The sequence below is a fragment of the Pinus tabuliformis genome, chromosome 8, assembly GCF_031772625.1.
Source record: "Pinus tabuliformis cultivar Carrire ecotype Pingquan chromosome 8, CPIR1, whole genome shotgun sequence".
Lineage (NCBI taxonomy): Eukaryota > Viridiplantae > Streptophyta > Pinopsida > Pinales > Pinaceae > Pinus > Pinus tabuliformis.
The window spans coordinates 302,951,489-302,963,718 of record NC_142294.1 but is presented as its reverse complement, the minus strand read 5'-3'; the positions used below and the strand labels follow the sequence as shown (position 1 = coordinate 302,963,718).

Below are 12,230 nucleotides of genomic sequence, written 5' to 3'. Positions count from 1 at the left end.
TTGGAAAATATTACTCTTAATTAAAATATTTTAAGTACACATTGGTTTTAGGTCACGAGAGTGCCTTATTCTAATGTTGGATATTTCAAATTTTGGTATATTCACCAAGAATGTTTCCTCGCATTTGAGAACAAGATCTAAGGAAAAAGGTACCATATCAAATGGAAAAGGATAGAATTTTTGAAATGATGAAAATGATCAAATGAGATAACTTAGTAACAATAAGTGTTGATTAGGGAATCAAGATGGTAGAGATAAAGATATGGAAACTAGGATTGTCTCCTAGTTGAAGGTCTTTATGCATGAAGCCTTTAGAAGTGGACACAAGGGACCATATGGCACCAAACCCTCCCATTTATGTAATGGGCTACTTAGCTCTACGAATATTGATTACTCATCTTTGAATATATTATTTGCTAATATAGATACATTTTAGAATGGCTTGATAATCTAAAAACAACCAGTAATAAAAAGGAAAGAATTGAAGAGTATTTTGAAAAAGATAAAAATGGCATAATGTAAATTAGTTGTGTAATTTAAATTTTGTAATTTAAAACACACACATTAGTATTGTGGCTATAGGGTTGGCTCCAGAACATCATTCATCTCCAAGGCACACTTCATGGGGTCACCTTTCAGCACATACACAAGGAGCACAACACACTTGCAGATGACATGTCTAAGTTGGGTCTTATGGATTCCAATGATGGATTACATATCACTCTGCAGGTGGATGGTTGTTTCATTGATGCTGTATATTTTCCATCCCCTAACAATGGTTTTCTGCTAGTTTATCCAATGTTGTTATGTTTTATTTACTCTACAAAATCACATTTTCCAATGTTCTCTATATTTGGTTATGCTCCTTCCTATACTTTATATTGACATATGGTAGAAGATCTATTGATCTTTGGTTTTATTTTCTATTTTTTTTTTTTTTTTTAGTTTACTCATGGAGCAAAAGCTTGGTAGGACTACATCTTCATCATGTCTAACTTCTAACTAGAAAGATAAGACAAGATTTGAACCCAAGACTTTTGGTTCAATGAAACTTCATTTCCATGACCATTACCAATTGAGCTACCCCAAACTAACTACTAATTAACACATTAAAAAGATAATATTTTTCCTTTTATTTATTTAAAACAAATTTTATTTTTTCATAATTATAATATATAATTTCTTTTAAATAAAAATGTTTCATATTTTGAATTAAATAATTTAAAATGTTATAATTTATTTAAACTAATTATGATATATTACATTTTTTAAATCAAATACGTTGCATAATCTTATATTATATTATTTCCGTTAAATAATATATCATATCTTGAATTAAATAATTTTAAAATGTTATAATGCATTTAATCTTACTATCGTATATTACATTTTTTAAAGCAAATACATCTCATAATAAAAACTATCTAAAAAGATTCTTCTTATTCTTCTAACTATTTAGAATAATTTTTGAATTTTTTTTATAACAATCTGTAAATCTTCTTGATGATTTGCATTTTAAATAGTGTTCAAACATTTGAATGTAACTTGATTTTAGATGTACCATGGCAATGAAATTGTAATTCTTTTCCACTGCTTTGTTGGCGGGTATGTGAACATTGTATAGACGGTCATTATCATCGCGAGGGGAGAAACTATTTGGTAGTGGTGCTACTTACAAAGTTGGCTCTAAGGACTTGTGGGTTGAACTTTCGTTCTTTCAATAACAGTGACCTGTTCAAGACTAGTGATACGTAATTAGTTCAATTTTAATAAAGGAAAACCAAGTACCACTGAGAAATTCCTTCCTTAGGTCTAGACAGTAGCTTATGTTTAGCTGGACAAACTCATGGTTTCATTCATCATAAGTTCTTATCATAATAGACAGAAATCGGTCTTCGAAACAAAAGAATTAACAATATGCGAAAGTACATTATAATATGAAATAAATAAAGGTTCACAAAATATAATATTTCAAAGAGAGTCACTTCACATTGTAATGTAATATAAAATAATTGAGAAGCTAACACGGTGGAACAAGTGGAAGAGAAGTGAGTTTGTAAAACTACATATATCAAGAACTTCATAATTTACATTGTACTATAATATAAAATAACTGAGAAGAACTTCATAATTTACGTTGTACTATAATATAAAATAACTGAGAAGGTAACACGGTGGAGCAATGGAAGAGAGGTGAGTTTGTAAAAGTACATATATCAAGAATTTCATGAGGTTACAATTTTTTAGAAAAAAATAGAAATTTTGGCAATATTATTTTGAAAATTTAGCAGAATTTCTTTTAAATCTGGGGTATCCATTTCAAGTTTTTCCATGTTTTTCATAGTGCTGAATCTATTTTTAATATATATATGAAAAACTATTTAAACACTCTCATAATAGGATTTTTTAAGAGTTTTTTATTTAATTCTAATAAAAAATCACCATCAAAGCAAAATTATAGCCTTTCTAGACAACACCTGCAAATAAATGAGAGAAATTGACAGTAAAAGCACATGGGAGGGTACAAATTACTTCAGTTGTTATTTAATTTCCATTAAATGTCTCCTTGAACTCAACATAATCCTAATCTTAATGTAAGAATAATAAAAGAGAAACAGAGTTGAGTGTGGAATGTTCACATTAGAAAATTGAAGATAATGAAAGATAATTGGACATGGACCTTGGATATTATTTGTTTAGATAAAAATTATCTTAGGAAATATTCAGATTTAAGTGAATCTTACACGATTGTGATAATAATATTTTTAAATATACCATTTTTTTAACTATATAAATTTACGTAATATTTTTTGATTAAGTTGATTTATGAGAGAGCTTTAAACATAGAAATTCTAATTTACATAATTTTTTAGTAACAGAGCAATCATCATTTAAATTAGTATTATTTGAATAATTTCACATTATCAATTTTATAAAATATCTTTGAATTAATCTCAATAAATCCAACCAAAAACATAATTTACATATCAGAACACAACAATCATCATTTAAATTAATCAGAATGAATCCAACCAAACCAAAAGTATAGCTTGTGTAGGTTAAAGTTTAGATCAATGTGTCCTTTTCCAAAAATATATGCGGCCTGTCATTGTCAAAAAGTAAAGTATTATTTGATGCCGAAAAAAGGAGAAGCCTTCAGTAAAGACATGACTTGTAGGTATTTTAGCATATCCAGCGCGAATTCTTTTACATTGAATATTTATTCAACACTTTAACATAACGGAACAATGACTTTTTTGGCTGATACAGTGGACAGCATGATCGTTCTTTTATTTCGGTCATGAAAAAGCAGTATCAGGTGGACCAAGTGGCTGCACGATTCATACAGAAAACAGTATGGATTTGCAACAACTTTATTCGGATGGCAGGGAGTTACATCACAGTGGATTCCTGTGAGGTGGAAAATAAATTTATAAATCGGCAGCCAATTCAATGCGGGATTCGATAACATGCCCGGCAAAGCAACGTAGGGAGGAAGGCAATGACTTTAGCTTGCCTTTATTATTAAAAAATATTCCTCTGGTTATAAATGCATTTGGCATTTTGAATGACAGGAATTACTGAATGTAAACCTTCGGTGCAGACAGTGTATTTGTTTGAGATTTGCTTCGACAGGTTTCGGATTTTGCTTTATTCTTTCTGATCGGCTAATGGTAGATTGTGTTGATAAAGAGATTGCAGGAAGGATTGGGAGTCTTAGGATTCAAGTGGTAGATTGTGTTGATTAAGAGATTGCAGGAAGGATTGGCAGGCTTAGGATTCAAGTGGTAGATTGTATTGATAAAGAGGTTGCAGGAAGGATTGGGAGGCTTAGGATTCAAGTGGGAGCACATAGAGAGGCATGATATTATTGTAATTTTGCAGGAAGAGTTTGTGAGAAGCAATGGCTGAAACAGTCAGGAAATTGATTGTGGAAGTCGTGGATGCGCACAATCTGATACCCAAGGATGGAGTCGGCACTTCCAGTCCTTATGTTATTGTGGATTTCGATGGGCAGAGGAAACGCACCAAGACAAAGCTTAAAGATTTGAATCCAGTTTGGAATGAAAAGCTGGAATTTATTGTGAGCGATCCGAAGGTTATGGCTGCAGAGGAGCTGGAAGCAGATGTGTATAATGATAAGAGGACAGGAAGTGGTGGAAGGAATCATTTTCTGGGTAGAGTTAGGATGGGTGGCAACCAGTTCGTGAAGAAGGGGGAAGAGGCTTTGATTTATTTTCCTTTGAAAAAGAGAAATTTTTATAATTTCATCAAAGGAGAGCTCGGGCTCAGAGTATATTATGTGGATGAGCCTAAAGAGCCACCTGCAGAGGAGAAGCCCCCAGAACCACCAGCAGATGCTCCTGCAGAAGGGACACCGCCTGCAGAAGGAGGAGCCCCGCCTGCAGAACCGCCGCCTGCTGCTGATGCTCCTCCAGCTGAAGGTGCGCCCCCAGCGGAAGGAGCCAACGCTGCAGGGAATCCTCCTCCAGCAGAAGCAGCTAAGCCTGATGGAGAGAGTCCTCCTCCAGCAGAAGAAACTAAGCCTGCTGAGCCGGCTGCAGAGGGAGCTCCGCCAGCAGAGACACCAGCGACGGCAGAGGCTGAAAAGCCCCCAGAAGAAGGCACTCCCCCTCCGGCCGCGGAAACTCCTCCAGCGGCAGAGGAGGCCAAACCTCCAGCTCCAGATGAACAGAAACAGGGAGGTGACGCCCAGGCAGAAACTTCGTCAGCTCCGCCGCCAGTAATGTCATACGTTTATCCAAGCGGCGACTCGGTCCCCGGAAGCCACGAGTCATCTACTTATGACTTAGTAGAGAAAATGCATTACTTGTTCGTGAGAATTGTGAAGGCCAGAGCGCTTGCTCCCAGGGATCCCATTACCGGAGCTCCGCCAGATCCATACGTAAATATCAGGCTCGGCAGGGAAGTTGTCAAAACTCGCACTTCGCAGAAAAGTGGGTACCCGGATTGGAACCAAATCTTTGCATTCGGGAAAAATAATCTCCAGTCTGCGCGCACTCTGGAAATTTCAGTGTGGGATGAAGATACCGGAAGCAGAGATGATTTTCTCGGCGGAGTTTGCTTTGATCTCTCGGATGTTCCCATTCGTCTGCCTCCCGACAGCCCTTTGGCGCCTCAGTGGTATAGGCTGGAAGGGGACGGTAGGGTTAAAGGTGACATAATGTTGGCGGTCTGGATTGGAACTCAGGCAGACGAGGCGTTTCCAGAGGCCTGGCAATCAGATGCGGGGGGGATTGTTCACACACGAGCCAAAGTCTATTTATCGCCAAAGCTGTGGTATCTGAGAGTTAATGTAATCGAAGCGCAGGATCTGCAGTTGCCTGAAAAGGTTCGATACCCGGATCTCAGAGTTAGGGTTCAGTTAGGTTTCCAGGTGTTGAGAACCAGGTCGGCCAGCAGCAGAACCAGCACGCCATTGTGGAACGAAGATCTTATGTTCGTTGCAGCCGAACCGTTTGAAGAACAATTGGTTTTAATAATTGAGAGGACCAACAAGGAGCCGGAGCTTGTGGGTCATACTAAAGTCCCTCTGACCATGATTGAAAGAAGGGTTGATGACCGTTTGGTGAGCTCCAGGTGGTTTGATTTGGACAAAAGCCATACAGAAACTAATAGATACCGTGGCAGAATTCATCTCAGGCTTTGTTTCGATGGTGGGTATCATGTCATGGATGAAGCTGCGCATCTCTGCAGCGATATGCGGCCTACTGCTAAACAGCTCTGGAAACCCTCGCTGGGAGTTCTGGAGCTTGGAATTCTTGGAGCACAGAATCTTCTTCCCATGAAGACCAAAGTTGGGAGAGGATCAACAGATGCATATTGTGTTGCCAAATATGGTCAGAAATGGGTTCGAACCAGGACCATCACAGATAGCTTTAGTCCGAGGTGGAACGAACAATATACATGGCAGGTCTATGATCCATGCACTGTTCTTACATTGGGTGTTTTTGATAACTGGCATATATTTAACCTAGTTGATGAGAAAACGGCCAAACCAGATTATCGTATAGGCAAGGTTCGAATCCGGATCTCAACCCTAGAAAGCAACAAGGTATACACAAATTCATACCCTTTAATGGTTTTAGGGTCATCAGGTGTGAAAAAAATGGGAGAAATTGAACTAGCAGTTCGATTCACATGCAATTCCTTGCTCGATGTATTACATGTTTATTCACAGCCCATGCTTCCCAAGATGCATTATCTCCACCCCATGGGGCTGCAACAACAAGACATGTTGAGAAACACTGCCATGAAAATTGTGGCTCTTAGGTTATCTCGTTCAGAACCACCACTAAGGCAGGAAGTTGTTCAATACATGCTGGACACAAATTCAAGCATGTGGAGCATGAGGCGCAGCAAGGCCAACTGGTTCCGGATCATGAATGTGCTTTCCGGTGTCATGAATGTTACCAAATGGGTAGATGATTTGTGTCAATGGAAGAATCCAGTGACCACAGTGTTAGTTCATCTGCTTTTCTTGATTCTGGTTTGGTACCCGGAGCTAATAGTGCCCACTGTGTTTTTCTACATATTTCTGATTGGCTGCTGGTACTATAGGTTCCGGCCCCGCATGCCCTCCCACATGGACATCCGGCTTTCCCATGCCGATGCAGTGGACGAAGACGAGCTCGACGAAGAATTCGACCCAATCCCGAGCCAGAAACCACCTGAGCTCGTGAGAATGAGATATGACAGGCTGCGATGCTTGGCTGCCAGAATTCAAATGGTTTTAGGGGACTTTGCCACACAAGGAGAACGAATTCAAGCGCTGTTGAGCTGGAGGGACCCTCGGGCAACGGGTATATTCATTGCATTTTGTTTTATCGTTTCACTCATACTATACACCGTGCATTTCAAGATGGTGGCCGTTTTGCTAGGATTCTATTTCCTTCGCCACCCTCGGTTCAGAGAGCCCATGCCCCCATCCTCTCTCAATTTCTTCAGGCGGCTGCCCTCTCTGGCAGATCGAATCCTTTGAAAGCCTCACGACTTTTGCATTCACATTCTTTCTATGTTTATCAAATCTGTTTTAATTTTTACATTATTTCCGTTTTATAAATAGCCAGAATGGCTTCCCATGCCAAACGGTCGTAATTCAAAAATTTTATCCGTTACAGTCCATGAATAAACTATTGAGCGGTGAAAATAAACAAACTCCGGGATTAAAGATAATCAACTTAAAAGGATGTTAGATGAGTGAAGATGTTTTCTGTAAAAAAAGTTGTTGCAACTTGCGTGGAGAATTCAAAAAGTGCGGGGAATAAACTTGCATGGGGGATTGAACTAGTGCTGTATGATGGGATCTCAAGATTAAAAACTTTTGACTTTGGCATGTCGGCTGGTTTATGCTTGTTCATCGGCTTTTCTAATTTTTCTTTCAGAGATATATCCAGAGCTTTGGCACAAACTTTAAAAAAGTCATGGATGTCGGTTGATTTTGACAACCGAATCAAATTTACTTTATCCAGAAATGGCTCTGCTTTTCCTGTGTATAATTTGAAGGCGAATCCAGATGCGCTTTACACGTATTCACTTTTAAAAAATCACACAAATATTCGTAGCAAAATTGTGAATTAATTGTTTATATTGTACTTTTATATTCCACTTTAATGAAAGTTTCCTTCTGCATTTAAACTGCTCAGCCGTTTGGATGTTGTGTTTAAATGGCCAGGTTGTTTTATGACGTTTTCAGTTTATGTATGAAGATCTGGCATCGTCTAAGCAAACTGAACTCAGAATGCTTAGTTTAATGTATGAAAAGAATAAGCAACAGATATGTCACTTAATGAAGTTTTAATGTATGAGAAGAATAAGCAACAGTTATGTCAGCTGATGAAGTTCGCTGCTGAATTGGTCTTGAAAGGCTATCAACGTAGCCTACCTTTTCCAAAGCAGTATATTTTGGGCAGAAGATACTCGAAAAAATGTTTTTGATATGTGAGTGCAATTTGTAAAATAAATAAATAAAGGGTTATGACCGCTTATACCTGTTTATTAACATTAAAGTTATAGGTCATTCAGTTGGAAATCTTTAAACTAGCATTTGCACCCCATGTTTATTAACATTAAAGTTATAGGTCATTCAGTTGGAAATCTTTAAACTAGCATTTGCACCACATGTTGCAAAGGAAACGCCGTAAGGCAATGATATAAGAAACAATAGCATAGAAGAAAGAAGTCAAAATTTTATGCAAATGACATAAGAAACAATAGCATAGAAGAAAGAAGTCCAAATTTTATGCAATTTTGTTTCTTTACTGGTGTTTATTTTTTATCATCAACAAATGCCTAGATCAGCTATCCAGATTACCAAGAACCTCGCGTTTGAAGGCGTTGCCACAATCCCACAAAGCTCATTTCGATGATCACTGAGAAGGGAATTGTTGTGAGAGATGCAAATTGTTTCCATTGTTTATTGAATGGACTCTGTTCTTGCACTAATTATTGTAACGCTAATTGCAAATCGTCTCATACAAAATAGTGTGACTGCAAGCATAAGCAATTACTTGCCTTTTGTGACAAGCATATGTTTGATAGAGAAAAATGGACAAATGCAAAAGCAGAGGGGATTAGTAAAATATTTGATGTGTATCAGTTTCTGTTCGGTGTAATCTAGGGTGCATACATAGCAAAAACATACCTAGATAGTTAGTGACATTTTCATAAGACAGATTGAATTTCTACTTGATTCATTTCTTCATATCGGCCATAATTTTACAAAAAATGTTGAATAGGGGTTACATTGAGTATATTATTGCTGGTTACATTGAGTATAGTATTGCTAGCAATTTGCATAATGCAGTGTTGTTGGGTGGTATGCCAATGGTGACACATCATGTGATCATATTTCATTGATATAGACGGTATTTCGAGCATAGTTATTTAAGGTTATGTGTAGAAGATTTGAAGAGAAGCTATACATGGCAGATTCTACCTGCCAGGGATATATCATGCATTTTACAGTCACGGCCGATTCTATGGATATTGGAAATGAGCGTAAGGCTAAGCTCTCCCTTATGTATCACATTTGATTTCCTTCTCATGGGAGATGTAAGTCTTGTTGAAGCAGTTGATCGTGAGAATTGGGCAAGAAACCTTTTGCATGTAGTTTCCAAGCATGATATTGTTCCTTGGATGCTTCTTGCAACGCTTGAGGGAATTGTTGAGCCTTTGACTGTTATTTTGCCATATTGGCATGGAAAATTCCCATATTTTTCTATTCAAGAGGCTTCTAGGATTCTTCTTAATAATGCCCTGTAGTATACTTCGACAGTGTCACAAAGAGAAGCCCATACAGACCTATTGGCACTTCTGTGTTCTGCTCAAGCCATGGCGCGGCTTGTATCGACAATTCTGACACCACCTCAGCAATGGAGCAAGTTTGGAAGTGGTTCGAAGGTATGTGTGTTCTCAAGACTTCTTACAAAAATAAGAGGGTAGCATTGACTTCAAAAGGAAACAATCTGTCAAATCCCTATAATGGATGTGCCATTTCAAAACAAAAAGCAATGCTACCAAGGGATTGGAAAAATTTACTCAAGGAGGGCAAGAGATTTGCAAATGTTAAGATATCCCAATTATCGGAGCAGATAGAAAAGTAGGGTCGGTTCTAAAGAACGTATTTTTCTCTAGGTAAACAAATCACCTACAAGACTTTGGGAGAGAATGAAAATCCTCAGCCATGAACATATTGCACTTCTGTTGGATACGTCACTAATGCATAGATTCGATTCTTTGGTTGACCAGGATATTAACATCATAATTCCTACTCAAATTTTGCATGGCAGAATCCTTAAACACTGCATATTTTGCAAATGACAGATATGGTGGAAATTCATATATCTGTATTGTTCAGAGTTTTAAGAAGCACATGTATCTAAGAATCCAGGAACCTGAGTTAAGAGAAACGAGAAGTTTAGGGATCTGTTTTAAAGGTCATTATGCAAGCAAAGAAATCAAAAGCAGGTACCAGGGATATATGAATGACTTTTCAGCTTGTGAAAGTTGAAGAATACCAATTTCCTTTCTACTACACAATTATAGTGCTCTTGTGCATCTTGTTTCAAATATCACTAATGATGATTTGCACTTTCTACTTGCACATTATTCAGATGAGTTTAATCACTCGGAGGCTGGTCGGGAATTGGCAAAAATCTCATGCTTTCTCTCATTGATTAGGCACCCCAGATCAACTAGGTTGTGGACTTAGTAGAAAAGTTATGAATATTTTGAAAGGTTTGGGCTCGCAATTTGGTAACTTTCACATTCTGAGCGATGAAGAAGTGCACAAGGGAATGAAAAGCAGTGAATTGAAGAAAATGTTTGAATAACATAGCTTTCTTCCTAATGTTGACAAAATTGTTGCATAAAAAGAAACCGCACCTGAATCAAAATCTGATGCTAAATTCTGAGGATCTGGTATAACAGTAGATTCTACACAAAATGGTGAAACCATCTGAGCTCTTCATCAGTAAGTGAATCATGGAAAGGTTTCAATATCATGTTTTTTTGAGGCATCTCTATTAGAGATCTTAGTTCCTGGTCGGAAGCTACAAAACAGAGCTTTGCATGGAGATCTTGTTTTGTTTAGAATCTAGTTTCATGGTTTCAATTTGCATTGATATGGAAAATTAATTGTTGGTACCATCTTGATGAAGATCCCAAGTGTTTGAAGTAGTTACCAATACATTTGTAACATGAAAAGGTGTTAGTTCTGCATTATGACCAGATGACTCTCTCACTAGATGATTGGGTCAATACAGTAGCATTTAATTTTATGTTACAATGGTTAAGTTTTGAGACTGGAGAAATTCTTGATACAGAAGATAAAGCTCATGATGGGGATATCACTGATATGGTTTAGGCACCTCAGCCTCTTGCAACATAAAGTGGTCTCACAACTATTTCAGCTACGACCAGCAATGACAAAAAGGTGAAATTTTGGAGTTGTCTCTGTTTAATTGAATGGACTGTGTGCCTTGACAAAAAAGTAAGTGACCTGTTGAGGTAACATATGAACAACTCAATTACGAACACCTAGCAGAAATATCTTCTCATTATTAATTATGGATATTCTACATGGAAAATGAAGTAGATAATGTAGCTCTGAGATGATGAGAAAATTATTTGTTGAATATAGAATGTTAAGGTAAAGAATTTAGTTAAGAGGTGAAAAATATATTCCTCCAAAATAGGATAAAGGACAGCTGGTGAAGATAGGTGGCAGAGGATCAGTAGGCAGAAGATTACTTAAGATTTAAAGGGAGATTTTGAGACAATATTTGAGCAACCCATCACAGGAATAAAGGAAACCATTCAGTAATCAAGGAAGGATTTTCTAGATCTCTTGCCACTGATCAGATATTTTACTCATTCTTAGTTTATTGTTAGATTTATTTTCTAAACACTTGTAACAGCTTGAGAAATATGTTGGTCTATACATTCTTTCGTTTGTAATGGAATAGGGGCTCGCTTTTGGGGTACCAAAAAGACTTGTACTCTCTAAAAAGCTTGATATTTCAGAGTTTTAATCAAAAGGCTTCTGGCTTTAATTTATGACGGACTTTGTTCACTATGTAAGTGATTTCTTGTGTTTCATTATATTTTCCTTCGTCCATTTTGAAGTTGTGTAGATCATAAGGAGAGGCTACGCTGGGAATCAATCTCCCTTAGTTCCCATGACAGAGTTGCATCCTTTACTAAGCAAACTATATAAACTGTATATTTATGTTAGTTTCTCAACATCTAAACATAATCACAATTTGTGCTATTGTTGAGTTGTTGAAGAACCTTCTTCATGCTTTTATAATCTTATCAGATGACATGAATGTTCAGACTGAGTGTAAGTGTTAATTGATACTCTTAAGTCTTCTAGCCACATCTTTCAAGATAATGTCACTCTGTCATGGTTGGATGTTGACACTTTGATTGGACTTTCTCAACGGGACGGCTTCATTAGTTGGAGCAAGGATCTTGCAACCCTTAGTAACCATCTCTCAAAAAAACACCACATACAAATCTGGCCACTGTACTCAAAAGGCTATTGTTCATATCCATGAACAGTGAATTAGCCTCGTAACATTTGAGGGAGCCCCTCTGGTTCAGGGACCATCTTGAGCCTAAAGTAGGTTAAATTAATTTCTTGACACAATTTCCTAGCCAAAAACTGTCTTCAAGAAATTGAGACAATAGGTTCCACTTCCTTC

The 12,230-nt window shown here is 37.3% G+C and overlaps 1 protein-coding gene across 1 annotated transcript; it reads left to right on the top strand.

Moving 5' to 3' along the window:
- The first annotated feature begins 3,446 nt into the window (after positions 1-3,446).
- Positions 3,447-7,616, top strand: LOC149235332 (FT-interacting protein 7-like). The gene has a single exon (XM_089372076.1). The coding sequence runs from the start codon at positions 3,905-3,907 to the stop codon at positions 7,001-7,003; it is 3,099 nt and encodes a 1,032-aa protein (XP_089228202.1). The 5' UTR covers positions 3,447-3,904; the 3' UTR covers positions 7,004-7,616.
- Positions 7,617-12,230: the final 4,614 nt, after the last annotated feature.